The sequence below is a fragment of the Heterodontus francisci genome, chromosome 2, assembly GCF_036365525.1.
Source record: "Heterodontus francisci isolate sHetFra1 chromosome 2, sHetFra1.hap1, whole genome shotgun sequence".
NCBI lineage: Eukaryota > Metazoa > Chordata > Chondrichthyes > Heterodontiformes > Heterodontidae > Heterodontus > Heterodontus francisci.
Genome location: NC_090372.1, coordinates 70,113,135 through 70,136,241, shown reverse-complemented (window position 1 = coordinate 70,136,241; position 23,107 = coordinate 70,113,135). Strand labels below are relative to the sequence as shown.

The window sequence follows — 23,107 nt, the reverse complement described above, 5'->3', positions numbered from 1 at the left end:
GAGTAGCCCAAAAAATTTATCAATCTCTGACTTGTATAGTCAATGACTGAGCATCCACAGCTCTCTGGTGTAGAAAATTCCAAAGATTCACAACACTTTGAACAAAGAAGCATCCTCCCAGCATGTCAAGTCCCTTAATAATTTTATATGTCTCAACGAGATCACTTTCCGCTCTTCTAAACTCTAGGGATTATAGGCTTAGCCTACTCAATCGCTCATCATAGAACGGAGATCTCACCCCCCACCCCCAGTCTGGAGATCAAAACTGCACACAGTATTCCATGTGTGGTTTCACCAAGCCCCTATACAATTGCAGTAAGACTTCTTTGCTTTTATGCTCCAATCGCTTGGTAATAAAGACTAACATAGCATTTGCTTTCCGAATTGCTTGCTAAACCTGCATGATAACCTTCCACCAAATCCCCCTGAATACCAACATTTCCCAGTCTCGCCATTAAAAAATATTTTGTCTTACTATTTTTCCTACCAAAACGGATAACTTCATAATTCTCCACATTATATTCCACCTGCCACATTCTTGCCAACTCAATCTGTCTAAATCCTTTTGCACTGTGTCCTCCTTTTCCAACTAGCTTTGTATCACCATCCACAGATCATAAATGGCCGAGTCCCAAGCACTAATCCTTGCAGTACCCCACTAATTATAGTCTGCATCCCAAAATTGATCCATTTATTCCTATTTTATTTTCTGTGTTAACCAATCCTCAATCCATGCTAATATATTAACCCCAATCCCATGAGTTCTAATTTTTTGCAATAACCTCTATGCCGCGCCTCATCGAATGCTTTTTGAAAATCCAAATACACTACATCCACTGATTTCCCCATAACCACCCTGCTAGTTACAATCTCAAAAGAACAGTTTTGTCAAACATGATTTCCCTTTCTTAAATCTGTGTTGACTCAGCCCAACCATATTATAATTTTCCAAATGCCTTATCAAATCCCTAATAGATTTAGTATTTTCCCTACTGCTGATATCAGGCTAACTGGTCTATAGTTCCCTCTTTTCTTTCCCCCTCCTTTCTTGAATTGTGGGGTTAATTAATAACCTTTTAGCAAAGGAGCCCCTGGGGAAGAGTGATATCAGACATTTTATATATTTCTATTATACATTTTCTACCTTCCAATCAACAGGGACCGTTCTAGAATCCAGGGAATTCTGGAAGATCAAAACCAATGCACCTATTATTTCTCTACCCATTTCTTTTGAAACCTTAGGGAATAGGCCATTGGGTCTAGGGGATATGTTGGTTTAGTCTCAATTTCTCCAGCACCCTTGGTTCACCACCACTTCTGGACTTTTTTTTGTGTCTTCTACTATTAAGACAGGTACAAAGTATTTGTTTAATATTGCTGCCATTTCCTTATTCACTATTATAATTTCTCCTGTTTCTACCTCTAAGGGACCAATGTGTATGCTCACTAACCTCTTCCTTTTTACATACCTATAGGAGCCGTTACTAACTTTTTTTTTGTCTCCAGCTAGTTTACTCTCATCCTATTTGCTCTATCAATTTATGGTCATTCTTCACAGAATTTAAAAATCCTCCTAATCCTCAGACTTCATACTCTTTTTGGCAATATTATAATGCCCTTCTTTTAATCTAATTTTTCCTTTAACTTCTCTCAGCTGTGTTCAGACCACTTTCCCAGTAGGATTGTTATTCCTTAAGGGAACATATCATTGCAAATTGTGAATTCATTCTTTAATTTTTGCCATTGCCTATCTACTGTCATCTCTTTTCATCTAGTTTCCCAATCTACCTTAGCCAAATCACCCCTCATATCTACGTAATTTGCTTTCTTCGATTGAAGACCCTAGTTTCAACCTTAATTAAATCATCTCAAACTCAATATAAAATTCTATGATTTTGTGATCACTCTTCCCTCGGGGCTCCTTTACTACAAAGTTACTAATTAATCCTGTCTCATTGTGCAATACTTGATTTAAAACAGTAAGTCCTTAGCTGGTTCCTTGGCATACCGATATAGAAAAGTATCTTGTACGCATTTACGAATGCCTTTTGGGTAAGGAAATCTTACCTGGTCTGGCCTACATGTGACTCCAGACCCACAGCAATGTGGTTAACTCTTACATGCCCTCTGAAATGGCCTAGCAAGCCGCTCAGTTGCACCTAGCCGCTACGAAGTCAATAAAAAGAAATGACACCAGACAGACCACCCGGCATCGACCTAGGCACCGGAAACGACAACAGCAAACCCAGCCCTGTCGACCCTGCAAAGTACTCCTTACTAACATCTGGGGGCTTGTGCCAAAGTTGGGAGAGCTGTCCCACAGACTAGTCAAGCAACAGCCTGACATAGTCATACTCACGGAATCATACCTTACAGACAATGCCCCAGACACTGCAATCACTAACCCTGGGTATGTCCTGTCCCACTGGCAGGACAGACCCAGCAGTGGTGGCAGGACAGTGGTCTACAGTAGGGAGGGAGTTGTCCGGGAGTCCTCAACATCGACTCTGGACCCCATGAAGTCTCATGGCATCAGGTCAAACATGGGCAAGGTAACCTCCTACTGATTACCACCTACTGCACTCCCTCAGCTGATGAGTCAGTACTCCTCCATGTTGAACACCACTTGGAGGAAGCACTGAGGATGGCAAGGGCACAAAATGTACTCTGGGTGGGGGACTTCATTGTTCATCACCAAGAGTGGCTCGGTAGCACCACTATTGACCTAGCTGGCCAAGTACTAAAGGACATAGCTGCTTGACTGGGTCTGCGGCAGGTGGTGAGGGAACCAACACAAGGGAAAAACATACTCGACCTTGTCCTCACCAATCTACCTGCCGCAGATGTTTCTGCCCATGACTGGGGCAGGAGTGACCACCACACAGTCCTTGTGGAGACGAAGTACTGCCTTCACATTGAGGATACCATTCATCATGTTGCGTGGCACTATCACTGTGCTAAATGGGATGGATTTCGAACAGATCTAGCAATGCAAAACTGGGCATCCATGAGGCGCTGTGGGTCATCAGCAGCAGCAGAATTCTACTCAACAACAATCTGTAACCTCAAAGCCCGGCATATCCCCCACTCTACCATTACCATCAAGCCAGGAGACCAACCCTGGTACAATAAAGAGTGCAGGAGGGCATGCCAGGAGCAGCACCAGGCATACCTCAAATTGAGGTGTCAACCTGGTGAAGCTACAACCCAGGATTACTTGCGTGCCAAATTGTATAAACAGCATGCAATAGACAGAGCTAAGCAAACTCATAATCAACGGATCAGATCTAAGCTCTGCAGTCCTGCCACATCCAGCCGTGAATGGTGGTGGACAATTAAACAACTAACTGGAGGAAGCGGCTCCACAAATATCCCCATCCTCAATGATGGGGGAGCCCAGCACATCAGTGCAAAAGATAAGGCTGAAGCATTTGCAATAATCTTCAGCCAGAAGTGCCGAGTTGATGATCCATCTCGGACCCCTCCTGAAGTCACCAGCATTACAGATGCCAGACTTCAGCCAATTCGATTCACTCTGCGTGATATCAAAAAACGACTGAAGGCACTGGATACTGCAAAGGCTATGGGTCCTGACGATATTCCGGCAATAGTACAGAAGACCTGTGCTCCAGAACTTGCCGCGCCCTTAGCTAAGTTGTTCCAATACAGCTACAACACTGGCATTTACCTGGCAATGTGGAAAGTTGCCCAGGTATGTCCTGTACAGAAAAAGCAGGACAAGTCCAACCCAGCCAATTACCGCCCCATCAGTCTACTCTCAATCATCAGTAAAGTGATGGAAGGTGTCATCAACAGTGCCATCAAGCAGCACTTGCTTAGCAATAAGCTGCTCAGTGATGCTCAGTTTGGGTTCCGACAAGGCCATTCATCTCCTGACCTCATTACAGCCTCAGTTCAAACATGGACAAAAGAGCTAAACTCAAGAGGTGAGGTGAGAGTGACTGCCCTCGACATCAATGCAGCATTTGACGGAGTATGGCATCAAGGAACCCTAGCAAAACTGGAGACAATGGGAATCGGGGAAAAACCCTCCGCTGGTTGGAGTCATACCTAGCGCAAAGGAAGATGGTTGTGGTTGTTGGAGGTCAATCATCTGAGCTCCAGGACATCACTGCAGGAGTTCCTCAGGGTAGTGTCCTAGGCCCAACCATCTTCAGCTGTTTCATCAATGCCCTTCCTTCAATCATAAGGTCAGAAGTGGGGATGTTCGCTGATGATTGCACAATGTTCAGCACCATTTGCGACTCCTCAAATACTGAAGCAGTCAATGTAGAAATGCAGCAAGACCTGGACAATATCCAGGCTTGGGCTGATAAGTGGCAAGTAACATTCGCGCCACACAAGTGCCAGGCAATGACCATATCCGACAAGAGAATATCTAACCATCTCCCCTTGACATTCAATGGCATTACCATCGCTAAATCCCCCACTATCAATATCCTAGGGGCTACCACTGACCAGAAACTGAACTGGAGTAGCCATATAAATACCATGGCTACAAGAGCAGGTCAGAGGCTAGGAATCCTGCATCGGGTAACTCACCTCCTGACTCCCCAAAGCCTGTCCACCATCTACAAGGCACAATTCAGGCGTGTGATGGAATACTCTCCACTTGCCTGGATGGGTGCACCTCCAACAACACTCAATAAGCTCGAAACCATCCAGGACAAAGCAGCCCACTTGATTGGCACACCATCCACAAACATTCACTCCCTCCACCACCGACGTACAGTGGCAGCAGTATGTACCATCTACAAGATGCACTGCAGCAACGCACCAAGGCTCCTTAGACAGCACCTTCCAAACCCGCAACCTCTACCAACTAGAAGGACAAGGGCAGCAAATGCATGGGATCACCACCTGCAAGTGCCCCTCCAAGTCACACACCATCATGACTTGGAACTATATCGCCGTTCCTTCACTGTCGCTGGGTCAAAATCCTGTAACTCTCTTCCTAACAGCACTGTGGGTGTACCTACCTCACATGGACTGCAGTGGTTCAAGAAGGCAGCTTACCACCACCTTCTCAAGGGCAATTAGGGATGGGCAATAAAATGCTGGCCCAGCCAGCGATGCCCACACCCCATGAATTCGTCCTCCATACTATAACTGCAAATTTGTTTTTCCCAATCCATATGAAGATTAAAATCCCCCATGATTACTGTGTTACCCTTGTCACATCCACCTCTATTTCCTGATTTATACTGTGCCCTACACTACAATTCCTGTTAGAGGGCTTATAAACTAATCCCACAATTGTTCTGTGTCCCTTGTTATTTCTTAGCTCCACCCAAACCAGTGCTTCACCTTGATTTTCCGACCCAAAATCCTTTCTCTTTATCCCATTGTTTATTATTAAGGTAATCCCTCCAAAATCTCTTCTGAAAATCAAATACCCTAGAATATTTAATTCCCAACCTTGGTCACTCTGCAGCATGTCTCCATAATGGCTGTTAGGTTAAACTCATTTATTTCTATCTGTGCTATTAATTCATCTATTTTGTTGTGACTGCTTCATTCATTCAAATACAGTACTTTTAGCTTTATATTTTCTACTTTTCCCTGATGTCACCCAGCTTACTAATGCCCCATTACCTTTGTAAATTCTCCGGCCCTCTCTGACCCATTCTGCTTATTTTACCCAAAATTGCTACTCTGTTGTACAGCCTCAACATTTCGCATTGCTTTTGAATTTACCATTTCCTGAATCCTCCCAACCATCCTCTTCCTTAGTTTAGTCCTATCCACTGCCATATTTATTCAATTCCACCAGGACACTGACCCCAGCCCAGTTTAACTGGAGCCTATCCCAACAGAACGGCTCCCTCTTTCTCCAATGCTGCTGCCAGCATGACATGAATTGAAACCCTAGTTTAAAGTCACGTATTTAAACTATTGATCTATTCTGATGAAAGGTCACTGACCTGAATCGTTAACTCTGCTTCTGTATCCACAGATGCTGCCAGACTTGCTGAGTATTTCCAGCATTTCTTGTTTTTATTTCAGATTTCCAGCATCTGCAGTATTTTTCTTTTATTAAACTATTAATCTGTTTTTCCCGATGCTAATTTGCACATGGCTCAGGTAATATACCATAGATTAATAGCCATTATAGTCTGGGTTTTAATTTTGACCCTAGCTCCTCAAGGTCTCTCAGCAGAACCTCATTCCTAGTTCTACCTACGTCATGTTTCATACATGGACCATGACAACTGGATTCTTCCCCTCCTACTCCAAGTCCTCTCCAGCCATGAGATGTCCTTAACCCTGGCACCGAGCAGGCAACACAACCTTCAGAACATAGAAAATAGGAGGAGTAGGCCATTCGGCCCTTGGAGCCTGCTCCGCCATTCATTATGATCAAGGCTGATCATCCAACTTAGTAATCTGTTCCTGCTTTCCCCCCATACTCCCTATACACACAGTGCAGAGTTCACCCCTTCCCTCCATACAAAGTGCAGAGTTCAGCCCTTCCCTACATACAAAGTGCAGAGTTCAGCCCTTCCCTACATACAAAGTGCAGAGTTCAGCCCTTCCCTACATACAAAGTGCAGAGTTCAGCCCTTCCCTACATACAAAGTGCAGAGTTCACCCCTTCCCTACATACAAAGTGCAGAGTTCACCCCTTCCCTACATACAAAGTGCAGAGTTCACCCCTTCCCCTTTTCCCGATACACAACGTGCAGAGTTCACCCCTGCCCCCCCGCCCCCCCCCATACTCGAGTGTTTACCCCTTCCCCACCTCAGTGGCACCAGCTTTCTCTGGACAGGAAAGTGAAAGTGTGAGAGTGCTGCCCGTCACGCTGAAGATTTACAGTCAAATGAAACATCTTCTATAAAAGCAAAATCTGCAGATGTTGGAAATCTGAAATAAAACAAAGTGCTGGAAATACTCAGCAGGTCTGGCAGCATCTGTGGAAAGAGAAACAGAGTTAAAGGTCTGTGACCTTTCATCAGAACACCTGGCCATAGCTGCAGAGAACAGTATCCTAACTATACGGTCTCCTATCACTACATTCTTTTTCATTCCCCCCAATTGAATAGCCTCCTATATCATCTTGCTATGCAAAACTTCAAACATTTCAGCACAGAAAACTACAAGACACATATACATACCCTTTGTCATCACTTGCGTTTGACTCTTCAATAGGCTTTTTGACTTTTTGTTTTTTTTGCAGATATTCTTTTAGTTTTTCAGCTCGATCAAGGTATTCTGTACACTTTGCTCGAAGGCTCTCTTTTGCTTTAGCACCTTGAGCTTCATCTAACATTTAAAAACAATAAAATTAATTTCCATGTACTAAAACGACAAAGTGAAATAATGAGGTTTGCTACCATCAAGAAAATCATCTTCCCCCACTACAATTGTCTCAGCTCTTGTTTTTCACTGTTGATAAAGTCCTGCAGGCACCTATTTAGAGAAATCTGCATGTTATGAATAGGAAAATGTTCACAAAGCAGAATAACACCGCTCTTACTAACCTTGAAGAAAACACAACTGTTTATCCCCACCCCCCCCCAATCATATTTGTTTTACGCCTAGTTATTGCTCAGAGACTGGGATGAGAGCCAAAAGGGAAAGAAACATTTTTTTAAAATACATTCAATTGCTACAAGACTGGGAGTTCAACATTATATAGAATTTACAGCACAAAAATAGTCCTTTTGACTCAACTGGCCCACCCTGGTCTTTATGTTCTACATGAGCAACATTCCCTCCAACTTCTGTTTGCTATGTGCAGCTAGCACTGTGAGATCCCGTTAAGAATGACATGTGCAGAGAGAACATTGCACACGAGTCTGCTCCAAATCTACTTCATCTAGCACCAACTCTACTTCATCTAACTCCACCCCATTCCTTCTCTTTCATGTCATATTCTAGCTTCTCTGATTGCATAGTTGCTATTTGCCTGAACTGCTCCATGGGGCAGTAAGTACGAACCACACTCTGGGTAAAGATGTTTCTCCTGAATTCCCAGTATAATTTATTACTTATTACTAACTGTCTTGACTTTATGCATCCTCGTTTTGGTCACCTAACAAGTGGAAACACATACTCCATGTTAACCCTGTCAAACCCTTTCACAATCTTAAAGACTTATACCAAATCACACCCCAGCCTTCTCTTTTCCGGAGAAAGCACCCTACCTATTCAGTCCTTCCTGAAATGTATAACCTCTCAGTTTTGATATCATTGGTGTAAATGTTTTTGCATCCACTCCAGTGCCTCTAACATTTTTATAATATGGAGACCAGAGCTGTGCACAGTACTCAGTGTGTGGTTTAACCAAGGTTCTATATAATTTTAACATAACTTCCCAGCTTTTCAACTCTATCCCTGGAGAAACGAACCCCGCTGTTTTGCTTGTTTTTTTTTTAAACTGGCCTTACTAACCTACATTATTATTTTCGTGATTTGTGCATCCATATCCCTAGATCCCTTTGGTTCTCTCCCTCTTCCATTTATTTTCCAAAGAGTATGTGGCCTCCTTATTCCATCTACCTAAATGAACCAGCTCATATTTATCTATGAAGACCCGGATTTTGCAGTAGTAATGGCAGCAAACGTGTCAGCATTTGCCGTCATTACTCCTCTGAAACTGACAGAAATGTTTGGAGTCCACACGTGCAGTTAAACATGGAAATCCAGAGGTTGCTGTCAGTAATTCTACACTTCTCCATAGGGTACACAGTTGAGACTTCCCCCACAACCCCCCGCTGACTGCAATCAAGTAGAAGTCACTGAACTGACAAGAACTTGCCATTTAACCCTAATATTCTTGCTGTAAAACCCTGGAAAAAGATACATCTTGTTGAAAGACAGGTAACTGCATTTTTAACAGCGTAATAAGTTCATAATTACTGCTAAAAAAAAACTTTCTGGCCCTGAAAAAGTAAATTTTATATTTGTGGAATGTGTCACAGATCTGTAATTGTTTTTCTCCTCAGATTAAAAAGTGTGCGCATGCCTTTAAGACTTCGTTAAAAACAATGTGCCTTTAAGGGAGAAAGTTCTGGAATTTCTGGAGACCATCAGCTGCAGTTTTTGCTACCCTGGGCAACAGTAGGAGAGAGAGGTCACATGTATCCACTTGGCTGTGTGGGGAACTGGCAGAAACCAGCTAAAACCAGTCAGTTCTGAGACACTTCCCAGCAAGGCGAACTAAAGAAAGGAGCTGTTGTTTTCTTTCAGAAAAATTTTACAAAGTTACAAACCAAGTTAATTCCCTGAGTAAAAAAGAAATGCTTTTCTTTTTCCAAGAAATTATTCGTATTGCTGTGCTCATCATTCAAAGAACTGTTTAATGCCTACTGAAGCCAAAGAGTTGAATGCCTATCTTCTGAAGGACTATTTTCACATTAGAAGAGCTCATTCACCAGGAACATAACCTAGAAAGACTTTATTTTATTTATTCTTAAGACACTGCTGATTTTAAAAGCTCCACTTTGTAAAACTGGTTAACTGTTACTTTATAATGTGTGTGTGTGAAAGCGGGAGTCAGATTAAAATAAGTTATAAAGTCTTTACACATAGGTTTATCTTAATAGCGTTTATGATTTAGTTTTTTTTAAATAGTTAATTTGTTGTTGTTTAAAGATAACTGGTTTGGTCTGTTTCATTCTGGGGTTACTAGAGTCTTTAATTTGGCTGCTTTTTTACGATTGGGTGTGAAAGCTTAATAATATGCTGTGACCTGAGGAGTGATGGGACTGAACTGACAGTGCAGTGCTCCCGCCCTGGTCATAACAAATGTTAAATTTCTCCATTATGATTAAAAAATCTACTTACTTTAAAATAATTTTTTTTTTTAAATTTGATATTTCAGCTTCTACCTTAATGACATGTGTGTATGCCAATCATTTGTCACTCTCTACAATTTAATTAAAATTGAAGGACAACCAGTGCATTTTACTGCCTGGTTTTCTGTCCAGGAGAATAATTTAATGAGATTGGCTGGTTAAGCTGCTTATTGACATCACTGTTGCTGAACACCTGGAGATCCCCTTCACTTGGCAGCAGATTCAAGCTTACGATGGGAAAGCGGAAATCCACACCAGAGATCACTGGATCTTTGTGGGCAGCTTTCTTTTAGGTCAGTGGGGTACATTGTCACGGACAGCAAAATCTGGACCATTGAAGTTAATTTTCCTATTACATACCCATTCTGCAAATTTATTAATGTCTTCTACTTTGCCACTCTTCCTCAGTATCAACTACACCCTTCAATTTGGTATCAGCTGCAAATTTTGAAATTGTACTTCCAATTCCGGAGTCCAAATTATTTATGTAAATTGTGAACAACTTGCGTCCTATCATCGATACTTGTGGAACATCACTTCCCACCTTTTGCCAGTTGGAGCAACTATCCTTAACCTCTGCCTTCTGTTTTCTAGCTAGCTTGCTAGCCATTCTGCTACCTGCCCCTCCATTATCTTTCCTAGCATTAAAATAATTGGTCTGTAATTCCCTAGACTTGCTCTATCTCCTTTTTGTTTATAAAAAAGACAAATGAATCACATTAGCTGCCCACCTATCCTCTGGCACTTTTCCTTTTACTTATATAGATATGTGCCTCTGCTTTCCCTTCCCTAATTTATATTAATATGCACATATGCAATCCATCCAGGGGTTTTATCTTCTCAAAGTTTGATTATTTTATCAATTATTCCCAGCCTTTCCAACTTAAATGTTTTATATCTTTTTTGATCACTTCTTGTAATTTATGTCCATCTTGTTAGTTTCCCTGGTAAATACTTAGGCAAAGTAACTATTCAGTATTGCTGTCATTTTGCTATCAATACCTGCAAGTTTACCTTGTGCATCCTTTAGTGGCCCTATCTCTATCCTGATTTTTATTGTGTTATTTGCGTCTTTCTTCCTTGACAACTTAATTTTCATCGTTCCTATTGGCTTTCCCAATTGTATTTTTGACTGCTTTCCTAACCTCTCCGTATTCCCTTTCGTCACCCTCTCCTTTATTGACTATATACTTAGCGTAAGCCTTTGTTGTTAGTTTCAATTTCACCTTTATCTCTTTATTCATCCAGTGTTCCATTATTCGCTAGCTTGGTCTTGTTTATTAGCAGAATATATTCCTCCTAAATTCTACTGACCATTTAAAAAAAATATTTCCCATTGTAGTTGCCCTGTCAATTTCTTTTCTAGCTTACCTTCCTTATTTTCTCATTTCTTCAAAGTTAGCTTCTTTCTAATCTAGCACTTTAATCTCATGTATTTCTCAATCATTATTTTAAACCTCATTATATAGTGATCACTATTGCTGAAACTTTCCCCATCTTACATCTCTTACCAGCTCTGGCTCATTTCCCATTACTAGATCCAGCAGTAAATCATCCCTCGTCTCTCCAATGAAGAAGCTTATTCATATTATTTAATAAGACTTGATATCACTCTCTAAATTTAGGCGATTCTATATTATAACAAATCCTTGCCAGCACACTGGCTTTCAAAGGAAAGATCGTGTAGCTGTCTGCAACCTGAAGGCAAGTGTGCCGGATTTATTAGTCGGCTGCCAGAATGACCTATTGAAAAGTAGGAGATCCTGGACATTGGCTGTAGCAAAACCAGGCAGGTTTACCTTCAGATGGCAATGCTCTTGCATAGTGTAAAAGCAGAAGTAATGACTAAAGAGCAGATTCACTCTTCCTCAGAATTGCAAGCTTTTGCTTTTGTTAAGGTCCAACTCCATTACAATGAAGATGACAATCTGTTCCTGGTTCTGCCATCCAAACTGAAAGATCTTTATACAGAGCAAATCCATAAATGACTATAAAACAAGTGGTACCCATCAACAATGGACTTAATCACCCTGTTACAATTCCTTAAAAATTAAGCTAACATTTTGTGCTTTTCTTTTTTCAAATTATTTTACTTTGCTTTGGAGCTTTGCAGATATGCTAACAGAAAAAACAATGTGGAAAGAACTGCAGCAAAATGGAATTAAGAGATCCTTTTTAATTGCTTACATTTAACAACATGCAAAAAGTACTGCACTGCACTTTGGTATAACCGCAGGGCTTCTTCATAGTTTCCTCCTTTATCTTCTTGAGCAGCTTTGCTTGCGAGATCTATACCTTTCTATAAAGAAAAACAAAGTTAAATAATCATCACTGTATTCTAAGGCTTTGTCTGCTGTTACCTAAAAGCTAAAATAAATGAAACTAAGATTGAAGACCATGGATCTCCAGGATTTTGATAAGGAACTACAAGTATTAAAACTACCTCCGAAACCACTAGACAAACTTTAAATTTAGTCACACGGTCATGATGAATGATGGTGGGTTATTCAGCCCATCTTCGTTAATGTATTCAGAAAGACCCCAAAATCCCTCACTGCGCATTCTATGCTGTACAGAGAGAGAATGACCACCAAATTTTATAAAATACCAGCTTCTGAAATGGGCTTACTGAACGCATTATATTTTTGAGTCTGTACACAATGTAATTTCTTTGGGGCCAACAACAAAGACTATTCCTGGAAGTGAGCCCTCAGTCCTTATGACCTGGGGTGAGCCTTTGCTTACACTACATGTACTTAAATGCAGCAAGTCCAGGGTTTGAACAAAGAGCCCTTCTTCTTTAACTTCAACTTAATTGATAAATTATCTGTCACTATGTGCTTTCCTCATCTTCAGAATAGTGGAAAAATAACCACTAAATCAGATTGTAGATTAGGTTATGAACAATAAAGAGTCACAAAGGATGCCACTTCTGACTTGGACCAAGGTAGTCTCAACGTTGTGCCTCCCCATGAACATGGGGATAAAGGAATATGGTTGAGTTATGTAGGGAAGGGATCAAGGGAATATCAAATGGATCCCAGAGATTACTTAGCTGCGGAAGGCACATAAATTACACAATAATATAGGTATTAAGGGGCCACTGAGTTTTAGGCACCATAGGCTGAATGAGATGACCATACAAAAATGTACATGTGCCCTCATGGACCCTTAATTGACAAGCCTCTACTACCCAACCTGGAATTCCATTACTACACATATTGATTCCTCTTTATGAAGATGATCATCCTGACATCAGGCCTAAATTTGAACGTTGGCTCCCTTGTTCCACCATCGTGGTTTAATTTGTAGTAATTTTCTGATTTGTCTTTTATTATACTCTCTCAGCCCCTCTTAGCCACCTCTTTTCCAGTCTAAAAAGCTTAAACTATTCCAGTAGTTCCTCTTAACTCAGTTCTCAGATGTAGGAATCAGTCTCAATTTTCTCTGAACCATCTCCAGAGGTTGAGTGTCTCCCTTCGGTCTCAGTGGCCAAAGCTGTTCACAGTATGATAGTTTTAGCAGAACATACTTAGCTTTATACAGCATTATTTTGCCTGTCATTTTGATTGTTGCTTCAGTGCAACTGAACATGTTAAGCAGCTCATAACTCCACTCACTATGTATGCTAACCATTTTTTTTCCTATATCACAATACTTGATACTTTTTCTATAATTAATTTCATCTTTCACATGAAATATATTGGTTGCTAAACAGTTGGGAGTGAACGTTCTAAACGAAAAGCCAGAATGCGATGAGCTTTGTCTCTTAATGTACCTCTGATCTTCCTTGGAAGACCTAGCATTTTAGATGTGCACTGCATCCACTTTGGAAGTATCCAAGGTAAAACCAATGCTCAGAACCATGCTATCAAAAGAGAATGAGTCACAACCATAAAATGGTTAGATGGGTAAATTCAACTAAGACATCATGGACTACAGATGTGGATGTGATCAGCCCTATTATTCCACCATTTTCATCACAACACAATAATGTCAAGCAAGATAAGAGACTGGAAGATACTTCCCCATCACATCTCAAATAATGGACCTGTGGAACTGTCTCCAAGCAAAGATTGTTAAATCTGTGTCAACTAGCACTAACAGAGGAACTGGATATATACCTGAACCAGAACTGTATTGGAAAGAAAATGAACTTGTATTCATATAGTACCTTTCAGGATGTCTCAAGCACTTCACAACCAATGGATCATTTTTAAAAAGTGTAGTTCCTGTTGTTTTAGAAGCAAATATGGCAACTAATTTCCATGTGACATTTCCAATAAATAGCTATTTTGGTGATATTAGTCATGGGGTGAATATTGGCCAGGATCTTTTACATTCACCTCAACAAGCCGACAGAGTCTTGGTTTAACATTTCATTCAGACAACATCTCAAAACATTACAACACTTTCTCAGCACTGCATTGAAGTGTTTGTCTAAATTGTGTCAAGTCCTCGAGTGGGGTTTGAATCCATGACCTTCCAACTCAAAGTTGAGTGTGTTACCGCTAAGCTAAATTGACAGATTAAAGGAAGATAGATGGAAACAGCCAAATGTTTTGAGAAATGATGGTTTTTCCACTTACTGGGGAGGGATAGAATTCATAAGTGAGGATTCGCCTTGAGGGACTAAATTCCAAAATTAATCTTGTAGAGGTATGGGATATGGTCATATATTACAGTGCGTTGAGGGGATTTGGAATCTACTGCCCGAAAGGGCAGTGGAAGATACAGTAATTTTCAAAAGGGAATTGGATAAATACTTGAAGAGGAAAAATGTGCAGTGTCATGGGAAAGAGCAGGAAAGAGGGAATAATGGGATAACTATTTTAAAGATGGCATGATGGATGGGCTGAATGGCCTCCTTCTATATGACTGAAAATTATCTGTTGGAGCCCTTCGGATTGGAAGGGGACATAACTTACATAATGGTACCAGAGAGAGAAATCTATTAGGATGGGAGGGACTGCTGTGATTAGCAACAATTATTTTAACTAGGTAATCTGATAAAATGAGGCTTGGGTATTAACACTAAAGGCATCAGGCATTTTACCAGCATAGACAAGTTGGGGCGAATGGTCTCCTTCTGTGTTGTAGATTTATGGGGGTTTTTTTCAGGCTTTGACTGATTCTGGAGATTGTTCAGCAGTTTAGAGAGTGGTGTTATGAACTTTTAAGAGACAATATGCACTATTATTTGTACCAATTCTCACTGTTAAATGTAGATAAATCTTGGTTAGATCATACTTGGAGTATATGCACAGTTCTAATCTCTATTACAAAAAGGATATAGAGAGGGGCACTGGAGAAGATGCAAAAAAAAATCACAAGCATGATACCACCAACTGAGTGGCTAGACCCTTCCAGAAATATTGAACAGGCTGGGGCTCTTTGCTCTAGAAAAAACTGAGGTGATCTGATAGAGGCCTTTGAGATTACGAAAGGGTTTGATAGGGTAGACAAAGATGTCCACTTTCGGGCGAGACAGAGCTAGTGGCAAAAATAAAAGAGACACTAACAAATCTAATAGGGAATTCAGTAAAAACCTCTTTACCCAGAAAGTGGTTAGAATGTGGAACTTGCTACGACAAGGAGCTGTTGAGGGAAATAGCATAGATGCAAGTAAGGGGAGACAGATAAGTAAGAGGGAGAAAGGAATAGGGTACATTGATCAAGTTAGATAAAAGGTGGGAGAAGACTCATGTTTAGCAAACACATCAACATAGACCTATTGGGCTCAATGGCCTTTACCCATGCTATAAATATTACACAAACATTAAGTGAGAAACAATTTCATTATATCAGTCCTAAATTTGTTTTTCATTACATCTACTCCTTTCTTACTTTCACAATCTAATGTAATATTTTTGAATTACCCTTTCCATATCCTACAACAACTTTGTTCGACTATCTTTGGTACTAGGGACTATATCGACAATTCACTGACTTCTGTAAACAAATGGAGGCTTGCCAATAACTGGCGTTTTTCATGGATACTGCCCTTTCTTTTAATGTCTTCGCTTCCTATCCCTTTCCGAATGTGAACATTAAAGATAGAGAATAAAGAAAAGTAGCTTATTCCTCCTCAAAGAGAAGTATCGCACCCAGTGTACTCAGCCGTTCAGCTTCACACTGCACCACTAAGAACTGGAGACTTAAACGTATTACAATTTCTCCATCGTCAAGTGTTAGAGTTTTAAGGGAGTGGCTGGTGAGTTCTTTATAGTTTCTCCTCTATTCACCTTTCCCTCTTCCTGTTAGACTGCCTTTTAACAGTCACGTCATTTGTTTAATCGCAGGCTGAGTCTGGCCTCCCGCTGTAGTTTCCTTTCTCCCTCTCCAGACCATTCAGACTGTTTAAACCTTCAATTCAATCTCGCTCTCCAGGATATTGGCAGCAGATTTTTGGACCAACAACCAACCAACCAACCCACCCCAACTCCTCAAAGTTCAGGCGGTGGTGGATGCGGGAAACGGGGCAGCAGCAGCTCAGCACCTCCTTCCGCCTGGCCCCGCTCCGTCCATCGGCCTCAGCAGTGTTTACCTGCAAATTGTTACTGTGAGCAGCCATTTGCCCTGTCCGTGCGTTTCGCAGCAGCTGTCCAGTGGAGGAGAAAGGAAAGCCTAAAGCCCTGGCCCCGAACTCTACAATTTTGGAATCACTTTCCTCACCGACACCTCTTCCGCCTCCAGCAGCGACACAAAACACACCTCACTTCCGTCCGACCCGGGCCTTCCGCGACAGGAGGCACTTCCGGTGGCAAGCCCCGGCCTGGCACTGTGCGCATGTGCGGCCTCCAATTCTCTTCAGAGCTGTATCTGCAACATCTGCTGTGGGAAAACAACAGGCCTGAGATCTTCAAAGAAAATACTCAGCAGGCAGGGTATCACACTTAACGTTTCCAGCCGATGGCCTTTCGTCAGAACAAGTAGAGCTTTAACAGTTTTTAAATAAGTACAGTTGCAGGGAAAGGGATAGGACAGGAAAGAATGAAAGAAAAAACATGCATTTATATAGCACCTTTCATGATCACTGGACATAAGAACATAAGAAATAGGAGCAGGAGAAGGCCATTCGGCCCCTCAAGCCTGCCCTGCCATTCAATAAGATCATAGCTGATCTGCCCCAGACCTCAACTCCTGTTTCGTGCCTGCTCTTCATAGCCCTCAACTTCCCAATATTTCAAAAATCTATCTACCTCCTCTTTAAATACTTTCAGTGATCTAGCATCCACAAGAGCATAGCTACCTGACCCAGACCTGACGACATGCGTCGGGTTCGGGTCGCTCTTCCAGGTCCGGCATTCGGGCTCGGGTCGGTTCGGGCCGGGTCAGACACGCTCTATCACCACCTCCGGTACATGGCTCCAATGTTAATGTACTTTTTAGGTTGTTTAGTTGCAGTTTTTTTAAGCTTGTGCAGATAAGCAACAAAGCGAAAAACCGAAGCTAGGTTAACTGATGGTTGGGTCAGGTCGAGCGCAGGAAAAATTGAAAGGTGTCGGGCTTGGGTCGGATGTGGCTCTGCTGGGCTCGGGTCGGGTTTCATTTGCAGACATGAGCCGGCCTCTACTCTGGGTTAGAGAATTCCATTCACTACTGGGCTGGAGCATTTCAGCTATGAGGAGAGACTGAAAAAGCTAGGGTTGTTTTCCCTAGAGTAGAGAAGGCTGAGGGGGGGACATGATTGAGGTATACAAAATTATGAGAGGCATTGATAGGTTAGATAGGAAGAAACTTTTTCCCTTCGAGGAGGAGTCAATAAATGGGGGCATAGAGTTAAGGTAAGGGCCAAGAGGTTTAGAGGGGATTTGATGAAAAAAAAATTCACTCAGAGCGTAGTTGGAATCTGGAACGCACTGCCAGAAGAGGTGGTAGGGGCAGGAACCCTCACAACATTTAACAAGTATTTAGATGAGCACTTGAAACGCCATAGCATACAAGCCTGTGGGCCAAGTGCTGGAAAATGGGATTAGAATAGTTAGGTGCTTGATGGCCAGCACAGACACGATGGGCCAAAGGGCCTGTTTCTGTGCTGTATATCTCTATGACTATGACTACCCTCTGAGAGAAGAAATTCCTTTGCGTCTCAGTTTTAAATGAGTGTCCCCTTATTCGGTAACTATGTCCCCTAGTTCAAGATTCCCCCACTAGCGGAAACATCTTCTCAACATCTACCCTGTCAAGCCCCCTCAGAATTTTGTACATATCAATAAGATCACCCCTCATTCTTCTAAACTCTAATGAATAAAGGCCTCACTTGTTTAGCCGTTCTTGATAAGTCAACCCCTTCATCCCAGGAATCAGCCTAGTGAATCTCTTTTGAACTGCCTCCAATGCCAGTATATCCTTTCCTAAATACAGGGACCAAAACTGTACACAGTACTCCAGGTGTGGCCTCACCAACACCCTGTACAGTTGTAACAAGACTTCCCTATTTTTAAACTCCAACCCCCTAGCAATAAAGGCCAAAATTCCATTTGCCTTCTTAATTACTTGCTGCACCTGCATGCTGACTTATTGTGTTTCATGCATAAGAACACCCAGAACCTTCTGTGCTACACTTTTTTAAATAATAGGCTGCCTTTTGATTCTTCATACCAAAGTGCATGACCTCATGATGAGCAGTGGCAGACATTTAAGCAGATATTTCATAATGCTCAGCAAAAATTTATCCTGGTCAAAAAGAAGGACTCGATGAGAAGGATGAACCACCCGTGGTTAACAAAGGCAGTCAAGGAGAGAATGCAATCAAAAACTAAGGCATACAAAGCGTTGAAAACCAGTGGTAGGCCAGAGGATTGGAAATTTTTTAGGAACCAGCAGCGGATGACTAAAAAGCTAATAAAGAGGGAGAAAATTGATGATGAAAGTAAATTGGCAAGAAATATAAAAACAAACAAGAGCTTCTACGGGTATATAAAAAGAAATTGATAACGGGAAACAGGGAAATGGCAGATAATTTAAACCAATATTTTGCATTGGGCTTCACAGTGGAGTACACTATAAACATCCCACAGATATCAGACAAGCAAGGAGCTAATGGGAGGAAAAATCATCTAACAGTCTCTATCACGAGGGGCAAAGCATTTGACAAACTAATGGGACTAAAGGCAGACAAGTCGCCAGGACCTGATGGCCTGCATCCAAGGGTTTTAAAGGAAGTGGCTGCAGCGATAGTAGAGCTATTGGTCGGAATATTCCAGAAGTCACTCTATTCCGGGAGGGTCCCAGCAGATTGGAAAATTGCTAATGTGACGCCCCTGTTCAAGAAGGGAGGGAGACAAAAAGCAGGAAACTATTGGCCAGTCAGCTTAACATTGGTCGTTAGGAAAATGCTAGAGTCCATTATTAAGGAAGAAATAGCAGGACATTTAGAAAAGCTTATAGCAATCAGATAGAGTCAACATGGTTTTGTGAAAGGGAAATCATGTTTGACAAATTTGCTAGAGTTCTTTGAGGATATAACAAGCCGAGTTGATAAAGGGGAACTGGTAGATGTAGTTTATTTAGATTTCCAGAAGGCATTCGATAAGGTGCCACATAAAATATTGTTGCACAAGATAGGAGCTTATGGTATTGGGGGTTACGTATTAGCATGGATTGAGGATTAGTTAACTCACAGAAGACGGAGAGTCAGGATTAATGGGTCTTTTCAAGTTGGAGTGACACAAGGATCAGTCCTAGGGCCTCAGTTATTTACTATCTATATTAATGACTTGGAGGAGGGGCAGAGTGTAATATATCCAAATTTGCTGATGATACAAAAATAGATAGGAGGGCATGTTGTGATGAGGACATAAGGAATCTGCAAGGGGATATAGATAGGTTGAGTGAGTGGGCAAAAACTTGGTAGATGGATTTTAATGTAGCCAATGAAGTGCTTCCACGGCAGCCAAATTGCACAATAAGCTCACATAAACAGCAATGTGACAATAATCAGATAAACTATTTTTGTGATATTGATTCAGCGATAAATATTTGCCAGGGCGTGGGGAATGACTCCCCTGCTTTTCTTCAAGATAGTGCCATGGGATCTTTTACATCCACCTGAGAGGGCAGACAAGGCCTCAGACGGCATCTCCGACAGCGCTGCACTCCCTCAGTACTGGAGTTTCAGTCTGGATTTTTGTACTCAAGTCTCTGGAGTAAGACTTCAACCCAGAACTTTCTGACTTAGGAACGATAGTACAGTGGTAATGTTACTAGGCTAGTAATCCAGAAAGCTGGACTTATGCTGCCTGGATTGCATTCAAATCCCACTACAGCTGGGAGAACTTTAATTAATATATCTGGAATTTAAAAAATACTCTCAGTAATGATGATCACGAAGTTACCAGACTCTCTTAAAAGCCCATCTGGTTCACGAATGTCCTTTTCTGTCCTTAACTTGTCCAGCGTACATGTGGCTCCAGACCCACAGCACTGTGGCTGACTCTTGTCTGCCTTCTGAAATAGCTTAGTAAGCCACTCAGTTATCATAAAATCATAGAATGGTTACAGCACAGGAGTAGGCCATTTGGCCCATCGTGTCTGCTCGCTGCCTGCAAGAGGAACTCACCTAGTCCTTTTCCCCATAGCCCTGCAAAAATTTATTTTCGGATAATTATCCAGATCTCTTTTGAAAGCCTCGATTGAACCTGCCTCCACCACACTCTCAGGCAGTGTATTCCAGATCCTAACCACTCGCTGCATAATAAAAAAGCTTTTCCTCATGTCACTGTTGCTTCTTTTGCCAATCACCTTAAATCGGTGTGTTCTGTTTCTGGATCCTTTGGCCTATGGGAACAATTTCTCCCTATTTGTCCAGACCCCTCATGATTACACCTCTATCAAATCTCCTCTTAATCTTCTCTTCTCCAAGGAGAAGCGACCCAGCTTCTCCAAACTAACCACATAACTGAAATTCCTCATCCCTGGAACCATTCTTGTGAATCTTTTCTGCACCATCTCTAATGCCTTAACATCTTTCTGAAGGTGTGGTGCCCAGAAATGGACACAATTCTTCAGTTGAGATCGAACCAGTGTTTTATACAGGTTTATCACAACTTCCTCGTTTTTGTACTCAGTGCCCCTATTTATAAAGCCCAGAATCTCATATTCTTTATTAACCGCTTTCTCAATCTACCCTGTAACCTTCAATGATTGGTGCACATATGTCCCCCCAGGACCCTCTGCTCCTGCACCCGCTTTAGAATTGTACCCTTTAATTTATATTGCCCCTCCTTGTTCTTCCTACCAACATGAATCACTTCACACATTTCTGCATTAAATTTCAGCTGCCGCTTGTCTGCCCATTCCACCAGCCTATCTATGTGTTCTTGAATTTTATCACCATCCTCCTCACAATTCATAATACTTCCAAGTTTTGTGTGATCCGTAAATGACTCTATAAGACACTGCTGGCCTCTATGATCAATGCCAACGGCTCATTGAGATAGGAAGCTGCATGCATCCGTTCCGGTAGGCCCTCAGCAGATGTAAGAAACTTTAAGCAAGTACAGATGCAAGGAAAAGGGGGAGGGGAGGACAGAACAAAAGGCAAAGTCTGATAGGGTGGAAGCCAGGAGAGATGAAATAACAGAAGGGATGATGGTGCAAGGCAAAAGGAGATGATAATGGAACAAATAAAGAAACAAAAGAAGGGTCTAGAGGAGGAGGTGCAAAACAATCACCCAATCTGCATTTGGTCTTCCCAATGTCAAGAAGAACACATTATGAACAGTAAATACAGTATACTAAATTGCAAGAAGTATGAGTAAATTTTTATTTCAACAGGAGGAAGTGTTTGGGCCCCTGGATGTGGAAAGGGAGGATGTAAAATGGCAGGTGTTTCATCTCCTGCTTTGCACGGGAAGGTGTTGTGTGAAGGGAAGGTGATTTGGGATGACTGAAGATTGGACCAGTGTGTTGCAGAAGGAACGGTCCCTTTGGAATGCTGAAAAGGGAGGGGAGGATGTGCTTGGTGATGCCATCACCAGCCTCCACATTCAGTGGGTCATCCTGTGTCATTTCTGCCACGTCTAGCACGATGCCCCCAGCATTTCCGTTCCAATAAAAGAGCTCACATTTCTCTTAACACTCCTCCTAAATAAAGCCTCTCATTCTGGTATCATCTTGGTGAATCTCATCTGCCCCCTCTACAGAGCATTACAACCTTAAAGACGTGCTGCCAAAACTGGAGTACTAACTGCAGTATAACCAATGATTTGTGTATATTTAGCATTACCTCTAATACTATTGTATCCAATTATAAAACATAAGTGGTCTGATTTTCCTTCTGGGGTCAGGAAACGGATGTTTCCCAATCCCGCTCCTGGGTGAGAAGCGGTCGCCGGCCCTAATTTCACAGGAGCAGCCTATTAATTGGCCGGTGGGCGTCCAGTTAGCGGGAATGGAGGTGGAACTGAAAGAGAGCAGGCCCAATTTAAACTCACCACAGCAGCCTTTAGTGTGGCTACCATTTCACTGATTCAATTGCTGTATTACGCATGGAGCAGGAAAGTCAGAGGACTGGAACCTGGAGCAGGGCTGCCCCTCACTTTGCAGATGCAGACATGAAGGTCCTCCTTGAAGCAGTGAGGGAGAGGAGGGAGGTCCTCTTTCCAGAGGGTGGCAGGAGAAGGCCACTAAAGCAAACTATGATGGCCTGGATGGAGGTGACTGAGACCATGATCAGACAGAGTGTGGTCAGCAGGAACTGGCTGCAGTGAGGAAAAGGTTCAATGACCTTATTCACTCTGGCAAGAAGAGTACAATGTCAGACCCTCATGACAGGCCTCTGCATATTCAATCTCCAGTAGACACTCCAGCTGAGAAGCCTGAGGGCTACTCCTGAACCTGGGAAGAATGTATGGCCAGTGTACTTACTGACCCCTAAGCAAGACTCAGAGTTATAGTGCTGCTGAGGACCTGACAGAACGGATGCATGCAGCTTCCTATCTCAGTGAGCCGTTGGCATTGATCATAGAGGCCAGCAGTGTTTTATAGAGTCATTTATGGCATAGAAGCAGGCCATTTGGAACATCGAGTCCATGCCAGCTCTCCTCCAAATAATCCACTCAGTCCCACTCCCCAGCTCTATCCCCGTAGCTTTCCAAGTTTATTTCCTTCAATTGCCTATCAAATTTCCTTTTGAAATCATTGATTGTCGCCGCTTTCACTGTTTCCGCTTCCACCACCCTTGTGGGCAGCAAGTTCCAGGTCATTACCACTCAATGTATATAAATGTTCTTCCTCACATCCTCCCTGCATCTCTTGCCCCAAACCTTCAATCTGTGTT

The 23,107-nt window shown here is 42.1% G+C and overlaps 1 protein-coding gene across 1 annotated transcript in view; it reads right to left on the bottom strand.

Annotated features, from left to right (window-relative positions):
* LOC137384655 (vacuolar protein sorting-associated protein 4B-like) overlaps positions 1-16,551 on the bottom strand; it is a 45,474-nt gene extending 28,923 nt beyond the window's left edge. The window contains exons 1-3 of the mRNA XM_068058869.1: positions 16,370-16,551; positions 12,010-12,121; positions 7,138-7,285 (exon numbers count right to left, since the gene is read on the bottom strand). Of these exons, the coding sequence (XP_067914970.1) occupies positions 7,138-7,285; positions 12,010-12,121; positions 16,370-16,396 (287 nt within the window). The 5' untranslated portion in view covers positions 16,397-16,551. The remainder of the gene's footprint in view (positions 1-7,137; positions 7,286-12,009; positions 12,122-16,369) is intronic.
* Positions 16,552-23,107: the final 6,556 nt, after the last annotated feature.